The 26,235-nt window shown below is 41.3% G+C and overlaps 1 protein-coding gene across 1 annotated transcript in view; it reads left to right on the top strand.

Annotated features, from left to right (window-relative positions):
* Positions 1-26,235, top strand: part of LOC127018516 (von Willebrand factor D and EGF domain-containing protein-like) — a 191,759-nt gene that overhangs the window by 30,292 nt on the left and 135,232 nt on the right. The window contains exons 2-4 of the mRNA XM_050900208.1: positions 8,226-8,410; positions 18,626-18,854; positions 21,440-21,672. Of these exons, the coding sequence (XP_050756165.1) occupies positions 8,226-8,410; positions 18,626-18,854; positions 21,440-21,672 (647 nt within the window). The remainder of the gene's footprint in view (positions 1-8,225; positions 8,411-18,625; positions 18,855-21,439; positions 21,673-26,235) is intronic.

The raw sequence follows: 26,235 nt of genomic DNA, 5'->3' as shown, positions 1-26,235 counted from the left end.
AGTAGCAGGAAAAATTGCCTCGTCACCCTGCATACATTAGGAACTAAATAACACCCAGGACACACACACGAATGTGGCATTTGGCAGCGCTAAGCTGCCTTCAGTCGGAGTCCCCTTATCTTTCCACCAGTCTCTGCTGCATCCTGGATATACTGGCAATAAGTTAGTGGTGACTCTTTCCCCAACGCTAGATCATCCATATACAGAATTAAATTGAAGAAGTGGGGGGAAATGTGGCCAAAATTCAGCATTTGCCATGGGAGCAGTCTGGAAAAATGTGTGGCTCGCAAATTGTAATTAGCCTGCATCGCAGTTTAGGCATGGAAACAGCTCAGGCTCTCAAAGGGGTAAACCATGAAAATCAAATTTCCATCTGAATAGAGCCCAGTGGGTTCGAAAATCAAAACATGTGAGTTCGTTTTTGCTACTGCTATTTAGGAAAGCTACATTTGCAAGTGTATGTTCAACTGAGATTAGGAGGTAAGAAAGAACCTTTTCATTTTGTTTCACTTTTTCATTCTGAGGGATGAGAGCAAAATAGACCAATCAATAACAATAATTATAATTTTCTTTTTATTGATTGCTCAGAAATCCTTAAAGGCATCATCATTAACTTAGAGATAACTTGAGGAAATTTATGAGGTTTTTAATTCTCTTCTAACACAGCAATAGTAAGTGATTTCTATATTCAGATGTTCAGCCTTCCTGGCTCTGAAGCTGAGCCAGAATTAGCGAGGATGAGACTTGGTAAAATTTAATAGAGTAATTGACACAATTTGGCTTCGTTGCTTTTTCTAACTAACTGGCACATTCAATAGATGAGGCTATATTTTGTAAAGCAGGGGAACTACAGACTTCACCTGTCCTGTCCAGCTGCCCGTTGCTTTTTATCCATGTGATCATGTGTCGTCCCTCTTGTGCCCACGTTGGTGAGAGATGCCAGATAGCGAGTCCTGGAGACTGAAATATTTTAAAGGACAACACTTCTGCTGGAAACTTCTTGGCTCATCCAGGTCAGTCGGCCACACATGCGTTGTTGTCCCTGAAAATAAATACTTGGTTCCTTCATCCTCTCTATTTATGGAGCACTGAAGAAAGCCCTTTTCAGCACATCTCCTGTGACAGTGCTCCAAACTCCACACTAAACTGCCCAGAAGTTCCTCAGACTTTGCTCACGTTTCTCGCAGGGACCTCTTGTTGTCACCTACTTTGTCAGCCCCTCTTGGCACCTCTTCTGGCCCCATGCGAAATGCATGTCTGCCTCTATCTGCGTCCTCCTGTGTGAGCTGTATGTAGTTCATTATTCTGTAAAGCATTCAGGGGGAACACAGACTAGAAGAAAAGTTTCATATAATCAATTCCTCCTTTCTAAACCACAAGTTAAAAATAGAAATGCAAGCCAAGATAAGTGATACTAGCATGAATAAATAATTGTTTTCTCTGGAACTGAACGTTGGCCCTTGGTTTGTCAATAGTATATTGCTTTACTTCATAGAAGACCAGGATGATAAGTGACCTTGTTCCCAGGCAAATGAAACTCAGATGCATCATACAGACAACATCTTGAGATTGTAGGAGGATTTTTTTCAACTACACTTTCTCTCAGGGCCCCGTGCTATTGCCTTTGTGCAGAAAAAAAGAATTCCCAAAGCATTAAGCAATAAGCTCACTAATCCTGCCTGATGGGAGCAATCTCTAGTAAGAGTTTCAGTTACATATACTGTACGTACAAAATATCAAGGGTGTTGTATAGAGCATCCATGGGACTGAGGGAAGAAGGAAAGGGATCTCTTCCCACATCACTGCCTCTGTCATTGGTGTTTGGATCACACTCAGGCACTGCAGGAGGATGTATTGCAGGCAAAGTTTTGTTTCCAAACATAGCAGATCTCTAGAGTTGAACTGTCTAAAGCCTGCCTCGAAAGAAGAGTGCTTACTCTGTAAGACACACATGTGAAAGAGTCTTTAATTGATGCTGAGTTCCCTGGGTTACAAGAAGACACCTTATTTTCAAAACAGTGTAATATCTAAGGGGAAGCATTAAGCAGCAGACTCCTAGAAAACCATGTTCCTGCTTGGCTTGATTTTCCTTCTTCTTAATTCTGTCTGTTATTCAGTACAAATTATATGTATGAAAAATGTCTTATTCTTTTCAGCGGGTGCTCAGCCTCTTCCTGGGTCAAATATTCTATAATTACATTCATTTTACAGAATGGTTCATTTATCTCTATCAATTTTGTCTTCTGAACGCATTATGACTTGTTCAAGACCTGGCCATTAGGAGTACGTGGTGTTTATACAATTTGCCTCCTTATCATTTCAGTTCAGTAGGAGGTTCTTCTGCTTCTGAGTTATCTGAAAATAGCTTTATTTATTAGCTATGAAGGTTTTTAATAAAATTATTATGTTTTACCTACCAGAGGAGCATGCATGTTTCAAGCATTTTTATGTAGTTATCACTTTCACATTCACAACAAATTCCTGTCTCTGAATATTTTTAGGAATAAAATTTTTGTCATCAGCATGCAGAATAATTGCATTAAAATCTTAGCAAGTATAGCTGAAATAAGACAGCAACTTTCATCTGTAATAAACTGTCAGATGTTCCTTAGCTACTAATGCCTGATCTATTAACAGATTATTGTTCACCTGGAACTTGCATCCGCCAAAAGAAATTGTTAAATGTTGTCAGATCAGAGCCTTCTACTGTTATTTTGAACACATCCATTAAGAGCTTGGAAAGAATTTCCCTTTCCCAACATGTGCCTTCCTTTTCTGCCCAAACTCTCTTTCAACGTATGGTAAATCATAACACAGGGAAGTGGATGGCACTGACACACTGAAATCTTCAGAATCTTTCACTTGAGCTTTCCTACATCAGTGAAATGCAGCCACTGGGCATGGAAGTGGCTGGCGATTACAAGGTTTCCTTCTGTCTCTAAAACAGAAAGAGAATAAAGTGAATACATCCTTTTTCTGCAACTAATTTGGAGTTACGGCTTAATAGCCTAGGCATTTCAGACCTATTTTTCCAAATGAAAATCTTTCATAATTTTCCTGTGAAAAGAAATTCAGATGCTCTGGAAAATGTTTTGTTCCACTATGGATTGTAAGAAACAAAAAGTGGAAATCTGAAAATCTGCCACAGAGGGACTTCAAAAATTTACTGTATGTCATACAAATGTCAAAAATACGAGTATTCTCATACATAATTTGAAATATATATACACATTCATATACACATATGCATACTTACATATACCTACGCGTGCATATTCTCAAATGTTGTACTTCAAAAGCTCCCCAGCACCTCCTCTCTCTGCCTTTGAGCGAAGCAATGTGAAAGCCAGCGGGCAGCCCCGCTTCCCTGGCCCCGAGGCTCGCTGCGGTTTTTGGGGGAAAGCTCCAGCCGGGCTCCCACGATGTGGGGGACGACAGCGAGAAAGAAATCTGCATCTGGGAATATATCTTTCCCGGTCACAGAACAATTACAGCACATCACCAAATGGTGCTGTTGGTTAGTATTACCTCGATCAGTCACTGGATTTTCATTCACCCTCCACACAAAAATTATTTTGCGATCGGCCAGCTATTTCTCAGAGCTTTAGAATGCCCTTTAAATATATTGCGTGGCTGGCACTGCTTTGCCCAAAACAAACATGCACCTTGGGCTTGAGGACTATATTTCTTTCAGGGTTTTCTAGCTGCCATCACCTATTGATATTATTTGATTTGCAGCCGCTATTCAAAGCAAACAAACAAAATCTCACAGCTTCTTAAACCTTCCTCCACATAAGGCACTGATATTTACTGGGAGCAAGAGCGACAGGTAGAGCTCTGTCACACCCGCACTCACCTGCCTTTAGAAATAAAGGCAAACGTTTAGTGAATTATTTCCTTTCAAGTTTTCAGCCTGCCGCTCCATTTTTCCTGGCATCCCTCCCTCACACGTCTGATGCTTCCTCCCACGGCAATGAGCATCAGTGGGGACGGATGGACCCTCAGCAAATGCCTGGTGGTCCCCACAGCAGCATCTTTTCCACCAACGCCTCTGCTCCAGAAGTGCATGGGTGGCTCGGCTGCTTGCAGATCATCCAGCTACCAACCTGCTTGAAATAAGCTCCAGCCAGCAGGCTTTTAAAGGTGTTAAATGTGTGGGCCTGTGCTGGGGGCATCCCAGAGTAATGCCCTAAAAACACCTTTCCAGACTCTTGTTTGGCTGGTCCCTGGTATAGCCCTGTGGAGCCTCTGTCCTCCCCAGCACAATATTGAGCAACCCACCAAGAACTGGCTTCTGGGCTGCTGCCCCCAGGATCTACTGACATGCATGTCTTCCTCCAGCCATGGTCACATCCATGTTTCCTTTAGCTGAGATCCAAACCCCAGGTCCAAAATAGTATTTCAGCATGAAAGACCAGTTCAGATATCCACTTTCTGCTCATTTTCCATCAGATATTTCTGGATGCTTCTGCCTTCTGCAGGAGGTTCTCCTCTTCCCAGCGAGCCCACAGGCTGCCCCTCATTTCATTTGCACATAACAACTTCCCGCACGTTAACGTCAGGTGAATCTTGACCTCCAGGCATTAACAGCAACTTTCCTTATGGCTTCAATGGAGACAGATTTTTCCCCACAGGACTTGCTTTATTTTGCTGCTAGAGTTATTCAAATGCCGTTTTCACTTAGCAGCTGCAACACGTATTGTTATTTGTTTGCTTTTTGTGTCAAAAAGGAGCTACTTAGTGTCTCTTTGCAACAAGTTGCTGCCACAAAATTGTTGGGTTTAAAAAAAAAACGCTTTAAATCTACTGAAGTGAACAAATCCTTATGTCTTAACAACAGCTCCTTGCCTATATCAAGGGTGATGGTGGTTCAAGAAGCAGCTCTTTGCAGGAGACTAAAGCACCAGCTACCGTGCAACATTTAATTCCAACAATACTCTGGACTGAGAGCAACAAAATCTCACTGCACAGTTTAATTTCTTCCTGAAGGAAATCTGAATGGTCATAATGACAATGAGCACTCAGCTCCCTGAAAAGCCAGCATTTTTTTTGTAAGCCCTTTTGATGCAATTATAGGAATAAAGCTGGGTGATTAAATTAAAAGTATAGGTTTCTCATACGTAAAGAAATAAATATTTCCTTTTAAGGGCAACCTAGCCTGCACACCAGAGAGTAACAGCAACTCCGTACAAGACATGGACGTGGACTTTTATTGTTTCCCCCAACAGAGGGGACAATTGTGATATTAAACACTTCATCACTGTACACAAACTTGACATCTGCATCTGACTTTGTCATGAATTAAAAATGAAGAGGAAGGCTTCATCTGATTAGAGTGTAGCTGCAGTCACCATAAGGTACAGGTGGGCATCCCTCAGATGAACAACCAACAGGGCTCAACTGTATCTTCTTGGGGTTTTTTTAAATAATGTTTTCATAATATGGTCTGATTACAGTGATGCCTTTATTTATTTATTTCTCCGGGAAAGGCAGTAGTAATTAACTTGTACCATGGCCTGCAATTTACATGTTAAAGTTTACAATGATTCTGTCTTAAGGCCATAATAAGCACCATTTTACAAGGGAAACTTAATAATTGAGGGATTGTTTTGCTCATGGCTTGCTGCAAAACCTGGGCAAGCTTTCGCTTGGGCTCCCTCCTGCTCCGTGCCAGCGCACTGCCATCGACTCCGGCGTGGTTCGGTCTGATCTGCATCAGGGTGAGAACAAAATCTGTCAGTCTGGCTCCAAGGGAGCTGACAGCGGATCAATTTATCTTGCTGCCTCCTCGATGACGTCCTGCAAGCATAACTAAACCCAGTCACAGGTATATAAACATTCTCTGACATTTAATGCAGAATAAAATACACCTTTAGTGGTGGTGGCTGCTTGAGCCGGAGCTTCACATATATGCTCTTTAGGGAGTGAACACATGGCGTTTATCCCAAATACTGTTAAATTGAATGGGTGAACCCCCCTCTCCTTACTGACCTTGCATGCCTCCCCCGTGTGCTCCTCCGAGTCCCTCCCTGCCCTTTGCAAGTCCCATCCGCAGCATTCAGCTCCTCTAACGTTAATATGCGAAACAGCATTTTCTAAACTTTGGCAAACAAAACTATGCAAAGGATGAAAAATAATTAGCTGTGTCTCAGTGTCTAATATATTTGCATTGTTTAGACAGAGTAGTTAATCATTGGTAAGACCACAACATGTTGTGTGAATTTGGATTATAACTAATACATATTGAGCAGAAGGTTATTAATTACATTTAAAGGGAGTATTTGATATTATTATTATTGAGAAACTGAGTGCTATTAATTATATTACAATTCTCTGGCAGGATTCCTGTGGCAATACTGTGCAAACAGCCGTTTACTTTTAGATTCTTTTGTTCAGAAAGGAGGTACTTAGGGCAAGCAAAAAGCACCACGAGCCAAAGTCCTGTTCCCATTAGCACTCCTGAAGCACTGAGTGATATTGAAGGGGTCAGCAAGGGCCTGCATTTTTTAACGGTTTTTAAATATAGGGTAAACTTTTCATTTGCTTAAAATAGTTGGTCGGCTGAAATGTAACTTATTCCCTTGGGTTGGGAATTGGCAAAGGACGGTCTCCATGTGGTCCCCACCGCTGGGCCCAAATCCCCAGAAAGGACATCTGAGGGATGGAATCGGATCCCAGATTTAATTAGCGGTGCAGTATTTCCAAATGTTCCCTCTCTAAAATGGCTCTTACCTGTAGAAAAGAAAAGCTTAGGGCACTCCTTTTTTAGGTAAAAAGGCAATTATATTAGTTCAGCTGAATTTTGCATTGGAATTGCACTATCGCTTTGACAGTTTAGTTCCCTGAAAATTGCAATAAAGGCTCTGTTACGCTACATTTTGTCCCCATTTGTCTTCTATACCATTGCCTTGCCTTTGGCACAATAAAAATAATCTTTAAAAATAGTACCATAAATGGATTGACTTTGACCTTCTGAGTATCTTGTCAATAAAATAAAAATGATAAATCTGTTTCAGAGTGCCACTGGCATAATATTAAAGCAGAGTTATAATCTGAAAAGTGACATTTGAAAAATGATATTATGGGGAGGGGTCTTATTCTCTGTCAACAGTGTCACATAAATAAGCTCTATTTACAGTGCAAAGAGGTGATTTAGCTAACTGCCAGGCTTGCTCCTGAAACCAGGTTGTGCAATTCCTGCGATGTGCTCTCTGCCTCTTACACCATCGTTAACAATTAAAGATTATTGCAGCAAGAAATTAGCTGAGCCTTCTGTTGCTGATGCATAAAGCAGAGCAACCCCACCTTGGTCTCCTCCTGTGACCCGCTCTGCAGTGCCAACGCAGCGAAAATGGACTTTGCCTCACAGAGAAATGGCTGAGACAACCAAGAAAAGGCCCTTTGTTCTACGTGATCAGCTTCTTGAAAATAAACCACTTCTAAAAGAATCACTGCAAGGCTTCTTTTTATTAGGTGATAAGAAACTACTGAATATTCTGTAAAAAAATCAAGAGATGTATGAAAATAAACAGGGCAGGCGTGTAAACAAACATACGTCGAGGGGCAGCAGTTTTGATTCGAACTTTGCGATGCATGCACAGAAGCTCTGATGTATTTGGCTTTATGGGTACATGCCTCAGGCGGGTCTGGCCTGTGGCTTGAATATTTGCAAGCCTAACTTGAGCTTATTTCTAAAAACCCTGTACTGTTGGTTTTTCACCATTTGTTTTTCTCGTTTTAGCATTTCTTGTTTTCATTATTCTAAATATGTATTTAAAAGTATGTGAAGTGCACTTTATACTTGACCATCAATTTATATCATGATTAAAATGCTCATGCATATAGTAAACTAAATTAAAAAAAATATTTTCAAAGATCACGAGGCTTTGGAAGCTCAAAACATTACTTGATTTCTGAGGAGGAGCAATTCAGATGTTAATCCCTAAAACTAGAGTGAGATCACATTAAAGGGTTAAGGTTTCTGGTTCTGATTCAGATATGATGAAAATCTAGATAAGTAAAATCTTTATGTTACCAAGCTCCCAATTTTATATATTTAATTCCAAATTTGGTCTTTTCCCAGTGTTTGCCTTGAAAATTAGCCCAATTCTAAACTGAATCTGAACATAAGAGGATGTACCCCCCTTTAAGTGGTTATTAAGAGTATCCAATTGAATTAACTTGAATTAACTTATGTAATCATTGTCCTTTTTCACCCTTTCCAGCTCCCGAGTGCTTGCCGGAGGGACACCGCGTCCTCCGCAATCCCTACCGCAGCACCAGGTTTGACTCACTGGAGCTGCAGCGAACGGCAGTTGAGGACCTGGTTTGTGACCACTCCTTGCCACCAGCATGGTACCGTTTCATGATCAACAACAGGCCCGCAGAAATGCCAACGAGATGTGTCGAAGTCAGTAAAACTTAAGTACTAACCCTGGTGAACTTGAATAAATCCTTTGATGTAGTTTTCCTTTCCAGCCACCTCTATGCTCTCATAGCCAGTAGACTGCAATGGGGACTGGTGTGTTGTAATGGGAAAACCACTTTTCCCATAATAATAATAATAATAGTACTGTCATATCCAAGGGCAGTAGTCAGAGACCAGGATCCCTATGGACTGAGCATTATGCAAACATAAACTTTAAAGAGAGATACTTAGTAATCCACATATGTCACCGTAAGTTATACTTTTTTCAAGTAATTCTGCTGCTTTAAGAACGGGTTCTGGAACCTGACTCTTTCCCCATATAATTTATTGTGAATTAGGAATATGTCCTTATTATGAAATCAGAAGGGAAAAATCAGAAAAATGAATATTAAAAGAGATTCTTTAGTGATACAGAAGGAAAAACTAAATTTGAGTCTTTTTCCACTATTACCATTTCTTGTATTATTTAGTTTCATAAGTATGCTAAAGGCTTTCTAGTGCAAAAAAGCTCTACCACATAAGACTACTCCCTAAAAAGAAAAAACAATAATTATCTGGTTTTATGTATATTTAATATGCATGACAATAACATTTAACTTGCAATCATTGTTGCCAGAGCAACTTGAGACCCTAACTAAAGTCGTTGCCATCTCAAATAGCCCAGCTGCAAGAGGTTAGAATAATTTCAAACACACTGTTAAACAAAATTATTCAGAAAATAATAAACTAATTACCATAAATGACTTTAAAGATGAAATATTCCACCTAGAGTACCAGGAAGTTTAATATTAGGTGATGCTACCCTAGCTGGAGAACCTTCTCGAAATTAGCAAACAACATTTCCTATCCATTCAAAATGGACCTATGAACTTGTCACAATAGAAGTATATCTTAATAATCTAAAGTTAAATGAAATGTTAAGAGATAATTGTTACTTCTGTGGGATTTCTAGCTCTCTGCATACACAAACCATAAATCTAATTAACGTGAACAAATTGGCATGATTATTATTGAAATATTCATTTCATGGCAGGTCATCCTTGAATATCCCAACTCATTATGAAGTTTTTTACAAGTTGCTCTATAAATGTATATATATTCTATGAAGTTATTTAATTTGTCATTGTATTTCAGCAATTTTGAGTATGTACTAATGCTCAACTGTATGAGATTTCTTTCCCACAATACATGCTTTGTTTCTTTTAATCTCTTCTCTGGAGTTTTTTATTCAGGTTCGTAGAGCTATATTCATTAGTTTAGTTTCTTATCTTGTAACATAATTCTTGCCGTTGGTTTCTTCATTATCCTCTGAATGACAGTAAATCTCTGCTTCGCTATGCTGATGAAGGATTACACCTGTTAGATGTCACAACTGGAAGAATATGCTTCTTTTAGATCTTCACCTTCTAAATCTGCCTCTACGTTCTATCTCTTCCACTTAATTAAATCATTGTTTAATTTGGTTTTCCATTTAATTTGACCAAAACCTCTGGAACAAAATAATTTAAATTAATAACTGCACAGCTTCCACTCCTTAATAAGCAGTTATTATTGGACATTCCAGCCCGGCTGGTGTGAGCTGATTTTAATTAAACAAGTCAAAGACAAAAAATTCTGAACAGATAGAAGAGAAAAGAGACCAAATAAAGCCCGACAATACAGCTGGAGAGTTAAGAAGTGCATTACTCCAGCACCTTGTAAAATACATGGCTGGTGATATTCTGTTGATACTGGCGAGATACAATTAGCTGCTTATCGATGGATAAGATTAACTTCTTAATTCAAAGTAATAGCAGGTAAGGATTCTTGTCACTCAATTGAGCTCAAAAGGGATTTAAACCATAATGGAGATTTAGTGGTCCTGCCCAGCTCAGGAGAGAATAGCGGCACGTGCTGGGTGGGCACGAGGGAGGTGAGCTCCCCAAACTGGCTGCGGTGCCTGGGCAGGGGTAGCTGACTCCTTCAGACACGCTCTCAAAACCTGTATTCTGAACCTTGCCACAAAAAAAGCTCCACAATAAAAATGTGGCCACGTCTGCATATAGTTTCATAACCAAAGTAGTGTATTCAACAGAGAGCAGAACCGTGTCACATACAGAAGTTATGAAAGCCTCAGTCTACAACCATGTCACACCTAAGAGGCACAGCAATTTTTGTAATGAAAAATGAATAACAGCTCTTAAGAAGCTGCTTCTCATCCACTAATTTAACAAACAAGTGAAAAACAAAGGGAAAAAAGACAGAAGAAAAACCCAAAAGCTTTTACGTCAAAGAGAGTGAAAACATGAATTGTGTTCATGAATTCTCCATCCTTTGAATCCAACTGCTGTCCATAAACTTATTCCTCCAGTGGCAAAATACTTTTGATTGAAAGAGCTTTCCAATTTAGACTTTGCCTGTTGAATTTCTCTGGGGGGTAAGGAATGATCCTGACCTTCCTCCCTCTATTTCTTCCTCGCCTCTCCCCCTGTGCTCCCGAAGGAGGCGCAGCAATTACCAGAGCCCGGGCATGCACTCTTTGCCACAGCCACTTCCCCATCCAAAACCAAATCCTAGTAGAACAGCAACACAAACTTGCAAATTTAGTATCCCCAGGTATTGAGGCTGCTGCCGACAGATCACAAACAACAGTTTGTTCTTCAAGAAACGCCAAATTCACTGTGAAAGGCAAAAACACTAAAGGAGGAAAGCGTAGGGAAGCTTTTACTAAGATTAAGGCACTGTACTAAGGAGCAAGAAAGAATGCACAGACATGGCCGGACCTAGTAGTGAAATGACCTTCAGAGAAAGAACAGAAGTGACATAAAAATTAAAGCTCAACAGAAAATCTATTAAAAATACAGAGGAGTACCTAACAGTCAATATAGGAAAAACATACATCAGTTACAGAAATTCAGGCTTCTGAATTAAAATAATATGGGGTATACATATACATCTGTATACATGTACATATGGGCAAGCCCCATGAAAGGAATGAATACTAAAAAGAAATGTGAAAGAACACAACCCACTAATGTTATTGAAGATCTGCTCTACAGTCAGATAAAAGATCAATCTGTGGATTACAGAAGAGCGGTGCATGCTGCTAACTGTAGTGCAAATCCAAATGCCACGCCATGCTAACGACAGGCAGGCCTTGCAACGCTGGCTCACGCCTCACGATGAAGCCAGAAACATAGCTGGAAATGCACTTCTTCCCCTTGTTTACATGGGGGTAAAAAAGTATAGATTATACTCTGCAACCTTAAGGAAAACATCAGTTAAGAATGTGATTATGCAAATAGTAACTGGTTCTGGAGCCAGCAATAATACTCTCGATACCACATGCACGAGTCGGCTTCATTACTTCTCAAAGCAATGTTAATATTTCCAGCTTTGAGTAGTCAATTGCAAACAGCAAATGATAAGTTAAAAAGAAAGGGATTAAAAAAACCTAGAAAACCTAGACAACTAGGAAAACTGTCACTGTCAAACTCTCGTCCTCTGAAACAGAGGGTTCGTGGTACCATAGTCCTTGAGCAGAGAGATTAAAACAGACGTTACCACACTGACCACAAAAATCACTGCACACCCACTGCCGAGGTGAGACACTGGTCTCACTGGTCTCCACATCTTCTGAAATGTCAGAGTACCTCATCAGCCAACAATTCTCCCACAACACCCATCAATACAGATGGCCCAGATGTATGGTTCAGTATTTATACATGAAAGCATACAAAAATATGCATACTACCTGGACTGATGGGCACATACCAGGTGCGTACACATACATTTACACAGATGCACACACACACACACATATACGTGCAAAGCACCACATCCCAACAGCTCAAGTTCAGCCTCTCAGAGCAGCCACTGCTTCACTCCTGGTTTCCTCCCAGTCTTAAGGCAACCCCTCACTTGGGTTCACTTTCTTTTCTGCGATCCTGTTGGCATGCATGGCAGGAGCCTCCAAGTGACCTCTTGCACCATGGCAGAGGTCCAGCAGCCCCAGGCGCTCGTCCCTGCTGGCAGCCAAATGTGGTTGTCCGGAGGGAAGGGCAGGAGCAGGGCAATAGTTTCGGTTTTGCACGTTATCAATCTCCAGCAACCCCTGGTTCAGGGGCTTCTGGAGTCAGACATGGGTGGTATGAGACTTTAAAGGGATTTCTCTCCCATGAGCCAGCCCAGTCACTGTAATTTTTTAGCATCCACGATCCTGCAGCAAGGATTTCTACAGGTTAGTTACGGACATGACACTCGGTTTTGGAAATGCCCAATAATATTACCTGCCTGTGACTGTATAGCAAGATTACTGCCAATATCCTCCTACAGAAATTTAATTCTCTAAATGAGCAAAGCCGTCTCCAAATTTGTATATGCTCTAAATTCATGTACAATTGTAAATGTGGCATAAGGACATGTTATGCAGTCAGGGCTAGTGTTTTCTCAACAGGTGCATTTTTAACAATATAAATTTATTTTTATATATATATACACTAGGCTCAAACACAGGCTTAAATACTAATCTTTGGTGTATAAAACAAGGTCATGTTAAAGTGTGTCAAATCTAACCTGCTTATGATGCTTAATATTGTAGCCCCTGGAGAAGAAGAAGATTTACTTTTTCCCATGCTCGGTTTAATTTCCTCCTCTACTTAACCTGTTGCAGAACATTTTATACTCACAATTAAAATACAATAGCTCAACTGCATACTATTATTTTTTTATTTTGTTTCAATTTTTGTTTTGCTCTGAATCCAATCCTACTTTGATTTCAAATTGTTTTATGAACTTAAAAGCAAGTGACACTTTCAAGGTATTATTTCCTGTTTTCATCTGTAATTCTCTTTCTGGCATGTATACGTGAATACTCCAAGATCATAATGGTAGGTATGAAGAGGTTTTGTTTTTCTTATTTGTTTTTCAGGCATACAAAAAGCCTTCTGTAGAAATTACAATTACAGCCTCTATTGTTCAGAAGCATGTACTTAAAAGAAACACAAGACAGGCACCGGTTTAATTGCTACTACAGATATTCCTGACGTAAACTGATTTCTGTGGAGTTTGGCCCCAGATCGAAACAAAAAATCTTATTTACTTTAACTTACTACAAAGAAATTAAAAAAACTAAGACAAAGTAAAGTTTTGAGTGGATAACAGATGCAAAATGACAATGCTTTAACTACCAACCAACAGTATACCAAAAAGCCTTCCATCTCCATCTAACCAAAACAATGCATTTCTCACATATGGTGCTACTTATTTTTAACAGCATAATTTCAGTGCAATACCCAAGTGACAAGAACAATCAAGCTTGATTTGTTTGTGCAATTATAACGAACCTTAGAGTGTTCAATCAAACTCGTTGATTCTCCAAACCCCAACTAAATGGAAGGAGACATCATTGGATTAAACAATAATGGTAGTCCTATTGTTTTGGCAAAGGGGGAACAAATTTAATTTTTTTTCATTTAAGTTTTCTGAACTGAATTATTTAAAAGATTAGCTGGTGCCTAATTATGAATCAAAAATACTTAATGAATGCTTACCTGCCACATAGAGGTGTTGTGAAGATTAATTAGGTAAGGTTTATAAAATGCTTTGAAGATTAAAAACACCATTTAATTATAATTGGATAAAATATGAAAGGATACTGAGCACTAAAGAAGCCTGGCAACAGCCTAAAAACTCCTTTTCCTGTTAGGTAAGTTCTCCTTTGTGCAAGCTGTGTCACTGGATACCTAATACAGATGCACTGAATGACCTAAATTTAGCGTTTACAACAATATCGTTTACTTCACTAACTTGCTGTTACATTGACCCGTTGCAAGTCCAAGTAAACATGTCAACTGAAGCAATCAAACGCTTGTGATCTCTTCTATGGAGTGTTGATCAGACGTCCACTGCAGCTCACCATCCAGACATATAAGGGAGACAGGATCTGTAGGGAGAGAGACTATTTCTCATTAGACCTACCAACATACTCAGAAATAAATGGACAGACTGTGGGCGCACACGTGTTTTCCAGTGTCGCTGGTAATGTAGCTTATTTTTCTTCCTGCTGCGTAGCTTCCATTTCGAGTGAGAAAGGCTGATATTTTGCACGCCACAGCAGCAGCGCTGCCGTGCGGTCTGCGTTACGTAGATCACCCGGAGAACCCCGCAAAGCCATGGTCTGATCCTCGCCGCTGGCTTCCCAGCAGACGAGCTCCTGCCTGCGAGAGACTGGCGGAGTTTGCTCTTCTGTGGAGGCAGCTGTATAATTCCTCTTCTTCATTTTGGAAATGCTGCTGAATTATGATGTGAGATTACCACAGCTTTATGCTATTCTTAACGCAGCCATGACTGTAGTTATTGCAGGTAAATGCTATATCGTCAATGCCAATCATTTACTACCTCTGTATTCAATTTTCTGGTTACTCTCCCAAATGACTGCTACAAAATTTAATGCTAATTATGCCACAGCTGGGACTTGAAAATTTTGGCTCTTTGAAGTCTCTTCTCCTAGACTTTTTTTTTTTCAAGTATTTTTTTCTTTGTTTTTTCTGTTCTTATCCGTACCGCTGGTTGAATACATGAATATACATTTGCCCTTGCCTTCTAATTCACAGAGGCCTCATGCAGCAAATCCTTTTGGCTAGCATGGGGCAACTTGCCTGACTCAGATGGACAGCATGTAGCTCAAAGCAGAAAATAAGTGCATGTATTTCATAAAGCTGCCAGGAAAACAGAAACACTTGATTTATACCAAAATTCTTCCTTGGCCAGCCTGTAATACTGTATCATAGTTTGTCACAATAACTTGCTTTCTCACAGTCTGACTTTTCCTGGGTGCAAAATCAGTCAAAAGGGTTCATTATTGCTTGTAATTTGTGCACATTACATAATAAACTATTTTGCTCAAACCGTTTCAGTGCAAGGTTTGCCAGAACAAATCCAGGGTGCTGCACATCACAGCGGGGGGTTATCAGAAAGCCAGCACACAACGCTGGTGGCTGACGTCAGCGATGCTAATCCATACTTCCTCGAACACTGAAATGGCTCACAGACTTGTGGCGAGGATAAATACAAAGAGGGAGAAAATCACAGTCCTCTTATTTCAGCGTTTTATTTTTTTCCTCTACACGTTAACAGGCGATACAGACCCACTTCTACGTACGGATCACATTTTGTCTTTTCTCACAGCCAGAATGCACTTGCATCTGTCTCTTTATCTACACAGCCCACAGCACAGCAGATAGATGAGTGTCTCATTAATGAATTTATCTTTTCAGCACTGCTGCAAGGCAGGGAAGTACTATTACCATCTCAGCCACCTCTACCTCTGGTTTAGAGATAAGGAAGTGAGGTACACAACGAGTAAGTGATTTGCCCAAGGTCAGGCAGCAGCCAGGGAAACTGAGGCACCGCGCATGCCTGGCCAGAGGCAGCCCAGTGGCTGCACTCCCAATGGAGCAGCGCTGACACGTTGGAGCCAGTTACACTGGTAAAGGCAGAAGCAAATGGATGCAACAGCTTATTTTGAGCAGCAAAGTCTTCTATAGAAAATTGTTAGAGTATTTTTTCAGTTTATTCAGTCACGGGTGCAAATGTTCCTTGAGACACAGGTATTTGCAGGAGATCGAGTCACCTCAAAGCAAGGAAGGTCACTTTCCAGCAACCGAATGTCAGTAAATGGCGGCAACAGCCCTTTGCAGTGGGTGTTAGCAGCACTGGGAACACTCCCCGGGGCATGAGCGGTGCCAGCATCCCTCCTCCTCCTCCTCAGACAGCAAGCTCCGGTGCCAGCCACGAGGTCAGCTCTGCAGGGCAGTGCCCCGGGAGGGGTGGGTAGGCTGCACTATGTCTGCTTGCCAAAACATGTTCCTTCAAGGCTTTCGGCGAGCTTGCGCACACTCAATGAGCTCCAGCCTCATTTATCTCTTCTGCTCTGCGCCCCCGTACTCTAATTCTTCCCAGCTTGTGGGGTTCAAAACACCTCCGAGGTACACTCACAAATACCTGTATTTTAATGTAATTTGAAAAATAATGATTCAGTCCAGCAATCTTTACTCACACATGCAGAGGCACTGAAGTCAGCAGTTACCTGGAGTAAGAGGAAATTCAAAGTCCAAGTATCTCATCAAGAAGATAACGTGAGTTTGAAGCAGAGACCACTGAGCTCCAGTTGCCATCCTTCTCTCTGCACCCGTCCTTCTTCCTTTGCATACAGTACTTCTCTGGATGACGTTTGCTCCACTCTTCTGTGTCATTACAAGCGTAAGCTCAGAAATGTGCTTTGGAAACATGTTACTTCACAACAGATCTCGCTCTCTAGGTCAGAAGTTCACCAGGATACAACAAATTCCCGACATCTGCATTTTTCCCAGCACAGAAAGCACCGGTGTCCCTTAAAGCTGTAAATAAACAAACAGAACAAATCTCTTTCAAAGTTACAGACAACATGGCTTTTAAATAAAGGAAGGGAAGGGATTCGTCTAAAATTCCATGTAAAAGCATTTTCATGCTGATCCCCTCTTCTCCTTTGCTAGCGCAACGCCGGCATGCTGTTCCTCAGGGACCTGTGGCGCTGGGCGAGCTCCGGTGCCTTCCGCAAGGACACCGGGAACATGGGCACCCGAATGGGAGGACAGGGTCAGCCCCTCTGCTCAGCTGCTGCCGCATTTCTGGGGGAAAAAAGACTTTGAGCAATTTTAATGGTGTCTCTCTGGAATCCTTGTTTTTAGAAGCCTGACGATAACTAGCTCCAAATGGAAATCAGACCATGTCATGCTATATGCTTTATTTTCTTCAAATACCTTTCTTTTTCTGGGTGTGCAGCCCCCGCTCCCCCATCCCCACTTTCTGGCTTGTATAGCTCCCAGGTAAAATTCAAACTACAGGAGGGCACTGGCGCATGACTTAATAAATTTGTCCTTTGACTTTCACCGCTTTCCCTGCTGTCGCAAACAACTTCTGATCTTAAAAAGTGAAGAAAGAAACCCAGGCCAATGGGAAAAAATGGTGGGATTTTTGTTTTTTTCAATGTGGTGTATAGCCAAATGTTCACAGCGGGAGGAAGCGTGTCCCCCAAGTCGGACTATTAGAGATAGTTCACTATCACTGGCTGAAGAAATGCAAAAACAACGGCAGCAGTCATTCACTGCGAAATATGACTGATACCTGAGAGTAAATTATTGTCAGTATTTGGTAATAATTTTCAAACTTCAGCTCGAATATCTGTATGCTTTGCATATTGGCAAATGATAGGTAACAGTGCAGAATAACGAGTTACCGTTGTAATTGGCTGTGTATATTTTGTTAGGCTCCTGTTATACCTAGTCTCCTCACTTGAGGTACTTAAATTAAAGACAGCTTTGGGTAACCATGTCCCTTGAGTCAGTGGAAAGAGCCTGGCAGGTACAGAGGGCAATTCAGATCTGAGGTGCCCGAATATCCATCTGTAAGATGGGAAAGGTAAATCTGGTGCAGCCTCTCCCAGCCGTGACCCCAAATGCCATAGTTTAAACCATTTAGGACAAACCCCTTCTGCTTTGGGATTTCCTGTGTTCAGGGTATTCAGGGAATCTGTTAACAGACAGAAGCCCAAAGGTCAAAAACCCCAGAAAATTTGATCAAATCATGTATGTCCTGCACATGTGTTTTGTATATCCTGCATATGTGTTTCTCTTCAAGAATGAGGGAGAGGCTCGGGCCCCAAAGACAAGTCCAGTATGTGCTGGAGGGGTAGGGCAGAAGCTGTCAGGACAATGGCAGCTGAAGCTGTGGCTGGTTTGGAGGAAGGTGTTGGTGTGTGATGCTCTGAGCATAGCAGTGTCCTGCTTCGGGATGGTCTTAACATCTTCTTGCCCCTCATGCTCTGTCAGCCTTTGCTTTCTTCAGCCACAGATGAAGCATGGATGGGAATGGCCAGCTGATGTGGCCCAAAGTGTGCTTCCCAGAGAAGGGATCTAGCCTGTTTACATGCTTTCATCTTTTTCATACAAACCAAGCAAAAATAGAGGAAAATACTTTGGAATTCAGTTATTGTGTTCTCTGAGAATTTTATCTGTGTAAAGTCACCTCTCTAAACTGAGCAAGACTTTTTCATCCCCACCTACACAGCTTTTTCACTGACCCTCCAAGTTCACCACACTCAAATTCTTGGGTTTTAGTGATTCTCCACGGAGTCTTACCACATTTACTGTAAACAGTTTCTTTTGTGTACATCCTCAGATGAATAAATGCGGGACGCAAGCTCCGGTGTGGCTGTCACTGAAGTCTGAATCCCTGCCGGTTCCCGGTGAGAGCAAGCGGCTCACAGCCTGTGCTACCTGGCAGGTCTTCTTCGGGGGCACCAAGGACTGCTGCTTGTTTCGGATACCCATTGCTGTCAGGAACTGTGGCGAATTCTTTGTGTATCTCCTGCAGCCTACTCAAGGATGCATGGGCTACTGCGCGGAAGGTGAGGATCAGCAAAGAATTTATCAATAAGATTGCATATGCCTCTCTGGCTGTGTGTTCAAAGGTCCTGGTATTGCAATGCACATCTCGGTGACCTTGCAAGTCAAGGATCACTCCCAGTAAGATGCAGAGCGTGTAGAAAATAAATCAGCAGCAGTCCAAGGTGTTCCTGAAGAACAGCTATTATTACCAGTGCAAAATGTAATCTGGTGTGTATTACTGAAGAGTTCTTTGCTTGGTTACAGTTCACATATAACCTTTCCTATTGTCTTTGGCTCCACTTTGGCTTGAAGTTGCACAGCTAGCGAGCGGAGGCATCTCGGTTTTATTGAGGCACTGTATCCAGGATACTGTATCTAAGGTCTGTTCTTATCTTCAGTAATCCAGTATCCCCCCAAAAAAGATAATTCTGAAACTCTGGAAGGAAAAAAACCCAAACTGATAACATATTTTTCAGGACATTCATATAATTACTCTCGTCAGAAATAATTTTCAGCCTGCTACAAGAGATCTAACCTCTGTTCAGTAACTAGGAAACAAAGAAAAAGCAGAAAGCAATTGCTCACTCAGTTAAACCTTCTGAACTTCAGAGCATGTTCAGGTGCATATAGATTTAGTCAGAAAAGACAGTTCTTTCTGAAAAGGAAAAAATTACCTTTATACTTTCCTTTTAGCATTTTTGGACAGAGACGTGACACACTGAGAAACTAGGGTTATCACCTTTCAACCAGGCAAAAATCAAGCTTAAATAAATTTTAAAGAGAGAGAGAACTATTTTCTTATCTTTATCAATATTTTAACATTCCCATATGAAGAAAAGGAAGGAAAAAAGGCTCAAAGAAAGTGAGATTAATTCACTATTTGAAATAAAAAATATCCATTAAAATAAATGAAACCGCTCTTTAATTTCCATGATTCTTTCTCAGAAATGACTTTTTAACTGAATACAGTCATTTTGCAGTTTAATCTTGGCTTTTTTTAAAATATAAGATTTCCACTACCCTTGTTTGAAGAATTTTTTACCAATACCTTTTGGGTGATTAGTTTTGTCCTTTCTGTCGATCCATATTTGTTTAGTAATGTAAATCTGCCTGCATTTTTCATAAAAGAAAGTTTATCCCATCCCATCTCTCCCAAACCAATGACTTTCTGCCTTTTTCTTACCACTGCTGTTGAAGCTTTCACCTTTATCCCAGGCATTTCTGTGAGGTCCAGCTCTCCTGAGTCTTTAACTTCTTGTCTTTAGGATGTTTTTGCAGTATCATGTGTTGGATGGAAAACACCCAAAGCTGCAGTATTTTTACTGGAGGTTGTTAACTCACTGTCTTAAATTCAGCTGTGAACATTGCCCCACAGGAGCCTCTACGCAGCCCCAGAGCCAGGTCCAGCTGGCATCGTCACGGCTTCTTGCCAGGGTCAATCCCCCAGCCCCATCCGCTGGAGGCTCAGGAACGGGACACCGGTCAGCACTTCCGAGCTGCAAAACAAAATGAATTTAAAGCTTCATAGCTTGGCAGAAAGGACACGGCTGGGGAAAGCAGCGCACGTGCTTGTAATTCTGCTCACTTCCTCCCATGAGCTGATCACCTAACTTTGTCCTTCTGGAATAATTTCCTGCAGAAAGTCATGATGTGAGCCATGAGTTTGAGGCAGCTTTCCTTAGAAACAAAAGAGAAAAGGATATAAACAACTGGGCCTTATTCATATTTTAAGTTAATTGTTTCTTTTTCTTACCTCTTGTTATTTGCCCTGGACAGATGTTAACATACTGGTTCTTTATTCTGCTATAACAGCCTCATACCTTATTCTTTTGGGCTTCCATAATATTTTCTACACTCCTCCAAAAAAGTTACTTAATTTATCATTTCAAAGCATCTGAACCACCTTCATGTTCCGCTTGAGTCCAAGTCTCTAAAGATGAAAGAACATCACCCTACAGTATTATACACCTCTTTGTTTCTACTTTCTAGGTGAGTTTAACAGGAAGAAAATTTTCAGACTTCATTACTTGTTGAAGCCTATAGAAAGCATGATGTATTTTTAGAGCAATGACATTATTCTGGGCAGAGGGAGACTATATTGAGCAGACTCAGCCTAGGTATGTCCCAGAACAGCCTGGAAAGGATCTTCACAGCATGGCAATATGGGCTGGCTGCTCTCTGAGAGTCGGTTTACCTCTGCAACATAATGATTTCTCATATCTCTTCTGTACTTATTGCAAAACTTGGATCAAAAGGCTGTGCTTCAGGGGAATGCAAAGCTGATGGCCTTTGCCAGAGTAATTAGTTTGTATTAATCTGAGTGCTTCATTTCAATAACATTTCTCTTCCTGCAAAATAGAAAAAAAAACCAAACCAAAAAACCAGGTCAAATATTATAGCAATGGGTAGTCAATACACAAATAGCAATTTTTGCATTTCATATGAAATACATTTTCTTGCCTGCATAGCTAATAATCAAATCACAAGAGTATAAAATTTAGTATTTCTCCCATGTTTAGTTATATTGAAATCTTCTTGTTGAGTGAACAATTGTAATATTAAAATAACATTTTGTCCTACATCCTTCTTTTGTTCCTCCTTCCAGACAAACTCACAAGCCTGGCTTTGCAACCAGTGATAACTCCCGAGCTTGTGCAAGGTCGCGTCCACCTGAAGTGCACCTACAGCCGCCCCTCCTCAAAGCCGCCGCTGCAGTACGTGGTGGTCTGGTCGCGCCTGTCCACCCCTGGCAAGAAAGAGCAGATTCAGCGTGACACCACCCTGCAGTCGTTTTCCTACGTAGAGATGAACGGCGTAAATCTCAGATTGGGAGACACGGTAATGCCACCTCGCCTTCAGCAAAAAAGGTCAAACACTCAGGGGGATCAAATCCTTTTCTTAAATCTTTGTTGTGTTTTTATTAGTGCTGCTCCTCACTCATTATACTTACAACTACTGCAGAAAAAAATACTGAAACGGTTTCACCACAAGATTATTAAATAGCATTTCCCAGATTCAGGATCTGTAACATGTCTTTGAATTGCAGTGAGTTCACAGAAGCTATCCATTTTACTATTTTCTAAAGGCAACTTGAATGTTTGCACTTACATTACAACTTGAATGCCGTGTAGTTGGTATGAGTAGTAGGTACATGTGCCTGAGCCAATTTTTGCTTAGCATTTTTTGTGTCTTGCAGCAGCGAGAATTTGTAGTAGAGGCAGGCTCAGCTGTATGCACTCAGTAATTTTTATACTCATGGACCAGAGACACAATAACATCTTTTCACAGAAAAGAAGGATGGTACATTTTAAAATAGAGGGAGGTTTGTTTTATGGTCTTTTTCACGGTGTTCTGCCTCTCTGATTCCAAATTCTTGGTTCAATAGCATACTGAAAGATAGAGTTCGTTACAAAACAATCTTTAAGAAGTATATTTGATGGCTTACATGGCAACACAGATCTAGTTTCAACAACAACAACAACAAAACAGAAGCCAATACAAGATGTGAAAAAAATTGACTTGTGTATGAATTCATGGCCTTTCATGGTACAGAAACAAGACTTTTAAAGTTAAATTAGGTTCATAACTTTTATAGGCAGAGAGCCGTTAGTGATGCTACAACGAACTGAAAGAATAAACAGGGATAATGGCCTTGTGTTAAAAGTAGGTTGGAAATAGTCCTGGCATTTTGCAGCTCTTCTTTGAGATATTTAAGAAACGTGAATAAGCTTTTTCCAGTTCTTGAAAGGATGAGTCATTTATAACAGTAGCACAATCTAGATAGTTTTTTCTCATTTCTCCTTGTAATTATGCCTCCTGAGTTCAGAATCTGACTGATGCTGCCCTCACTTATAATATAACCAGGCAGACAATTCTTCCAGTTTAAGACAAGTTTGTGTTATGAAGAGATATTTTCATCAAAATAATTTCACTTGCAATCTCTTCAAATCTAGTTTTAACAATCCTGAGGGATTCAGAGAAAATATAGTTCTGTTAACTAGTAGCATCACCAAATCTTTATAAGACCATCTTTATTATATTAAGTTTCCAGTAAGCCCTTCTTTGTCCTCTGCTGAAACTACATGTTTAATTTAGTGGGTTTAGTGAGACAAAAATGTTCTCTTCCTTGCTAGATTTTTTTTTAAAGATCTTCATGGCCTATTTGACTAATTATAATTATCCATAAATCATCACTGGTGAAAACCAAGCAGTGAAGCCTCAGCTGTAACTGAGAATTCAGTTTTACATAATAAAGATTAAAAAAAGCATTTCACCGTGTTTGCTGTCCTGCTCTGGGTGTCCAATAAGAGTCACAAAGGGGCAGACTCTCCTTTCACCTCCAGTGGTGTAAATCGGAAGCAACTTAGTAAGCGTTGGTAGCAAAGGAAGGGTGATGCCACTAAAGGGAGAACCAAACCCCAGGGACCAAACTCTGCCGCACAGAGGCCGTTTGTAACTTCCACCTGCCCACGAAAGATGCAGGCGGAAGGCTTTTTTCTCAGGCGGCTTTAAAGGGAGGCCAGATCCCCACTGATAAAAGCCGTATTAGAGAGGAGACAATGAATCGGGGGCATTTCCCAGTTCTCTTTCCCCTTCTCCATGCACAGCCCAGTGGTAACATCCCCACGGCTGCACACTGCCAGGGTGCATGGGTGGCATTCAGAGCAGAATTTGTCCCCCAGGATGCAGAATTTGCAGCGTTTTGAAAACTGCTTGCTTCTTTTAACCTACTCTTCATCTACCTGCACATAGCTCGAATTTGGTCTCCGTGCTTTTGGAGCCTGAAATCAGCATCTTCTCTGTTCATTTCTTGATAAAAAAACTACAGCCAAGCAAGAAGATTTTTTTTTTTAATCACCTTTTAGGTGATTGATATCTATGCTATTCTTTATCCGTCAAAAAGTCTCCAGGTAATAGGTTAGTCACAAAATAGAATATCTATTGATATATTTTAATACACAGTCAAACCTTAGAGAAGAGTTGAGATTTACCGGCCAACATTTCTGAACTTGTATTGACTAAACAGCCAGTTATTTTTTAATAGCCATCATGTGTGCTTTTCTCCCCCATCTTTGGGCTCCGATTTTGTTATTTCAGACAGTAAAGTTGGCAGCATAATGTTCGCGAAACTATTGCAGCCTTAAATAAATCTATAACATGCCGCTATTTCTATATAAACACTGAAAAAAGCCTACTCCATCTGATATGAAAATCCTGGCATTCCTAAGCCTTATTAATGCAATAGTGACAGAGGTCATTTCATTCCTCGAGGTACAGCCATCTATAAATTATAGTGGCACACTGTGAGTAATGAGTTATGCTAAGAAAGGTGTTTAGAAGAAAACCGTGCAGATTTTGCTCAGCACAGCAATCCAAAAGTTCATACGGCGAGGAGCATTTTTCACCTTACATAAACTGTGATGCACATTGTAAAATAAAAATGTTTAAGTAAAACCAGCCTTTCTGAGCTGTGTGCTAGACGTGGCTGCTTTGCACAGCACTCTGCAACAGTAGAAGAATATGCCCCAGCCAAAAAGACTGTAAATTGGTGCCTCAATATATAAAATAACTAATTTTCACTCAAGGGAAGAGGAGTGAAATTTCCCCCTGCTTAAATACTAATCCCATCCCAACCACTGGACTTGACAAAATCAACAACAGAAATAGGAAGACCTGCCTATTTGTAGGTCACACCTGAATTTACAATTTCTTTCTCAACCTTCAGGTAGAAAAATGAGGAGCAGCCCCACAGAAACAGAGCACTGGGTGGACTTGAACAGAGATTTTAAAGCAGAAAGGGTCAGAGAGATGATGAGCCAAACTCTGCAGCTGATAAGACACCTTACTACTACCCTGGGAAAATTTCTTTCCTTAGTGGATGAATGACCTACAGTCAGCCTCCACATACTGTTTGGCCATTTGGCAACCGGAAAGAGCTGCCTTCTTTATATATAGCGAGTAGCAAAGTGGCTAGAGCTGGACTTCCTGCAGTGTCAGGTCACGCTGCTGCACTGGCTCCCTCCCTTCTGCAGCCAAGAGCCCATCACAGGGAGCAATTCACAGTGTTCAAAAGCTTTAAGGTCTAGGTTATTAATTGACTCAGAATCAGATTCGCCCTACTTTCCCCTTCCTGCTAACCCTTCTGGAAAGCCTTTCCAGAGACTTTGTTCCTATTCCTTTCTGCAAATACCTACAGCCAGATCATTTCTTCGAGCTAATATGAGAACTACTTTTTTTTCCCTCCAGCTTCCCTAGAAATGCCATCCTTCAGCTCTGCTCATCCTTTGCTCTTTTCAACAACGCTGTAAACCACAGCTCCCGCCCGCACACACTCCCCAGCTCCCAGCAGAGCGACTCCTCGAGGCTTTTCTAACCCCAGCCCATTAGCTTTTAACAGAGCAGACAACGGCAGCTCGGAGGCCTTGATAGCCATCGAGAGACACCCTTTCACCTGGCCTGATCGATTCCCTGCCCAACCCTTCACCTGCAAGCCATGAGTGTGGCTCAGTGACTCTTACTCTTGCAGCCCCAGCCTGCCTTTTGACATGAGTGATGTAGCTAGGAGGGTAGATCCAATCCTGGAGTTAATCGAGTTAATCACCCACAGCTCAGGCGCCTGCACCTTACGAGCAGCACGCAGACTTCCCTGCCCAGTGAATGGGAAGAAGTAGATATCCCTAAACAGTACCTTATGTTGAGAAGGGAGCTTCCCACAGGTGAACAACATAAATTACTGACTGGAGCAGCATCCCTGAATTCCTACGCCACTCAGGAGATTGGATGTCCGGGTCAGGAACGTGCCTCCATCTACTTTTAATCCAGACCTTCAACTCCTACTGAGATGTACCAGGCTGTATGTAGTCTTTGAAAGATCACTACCAGTAAAAGTAAATGTTTCAACTTTAAACCATCGCTGTCGTCACTATGGGGCCTCTGGCACTACAGTACAACTCAAGTGCTTGCTGGAGAGATGGGAAATGGGTAGCTGGTCCTCCCAGCTGTGAGCTGCATGGGTGTCCTGCCCTTCCCTAGGGAGTGTCCCACCCCCAGGGCATGGGCTGTACTAGGAGAGGAAGCAGGGACAGCCACCCGGGACTGGCACGTGCATTTGCTTATTTTCTCTGGTGATTGTTTAGGTAAAACACGCGAGCAGTCCTGATGGGCAGACCCAAACCCAGTACTCCCATCTGCCAGCTCTCCCCATTTTGGGGACAAGTGCCATTGCCCCTGGGACACTGTTGAGATGGGTGGTGGCACCATTTCTGCCAGTGCTTTGAGAAGCATGTGGCTGAGGTTGGCCTTTTTGAGAGCTCCCAAAATTATCTGGCAAAACCAGGAGCCTTCACAGGTACCTGACTGATGAGCAGGGATGGGTTTTGATCACAAAACAAGTATCTCCTC

This window comes from Gymnogyps californianus, chromosome 7, assembly GCF_018139145.2.
Source record: "Gymnogyps californianus isolate 813 chromosome 7, ASM1813914v2, whole genome shotgun sequence".
Classification (NCBI taxonomy): domain Eukaryota; kingdom Metazoa; phylum Chordata; class Aves; order Accipitriformes; family Cathartidae; genus Gymnogyps; species Gymnogyps californianus.
This window is presented reverse-complemented; position numbering and strand designations above follow the sequence as displayed.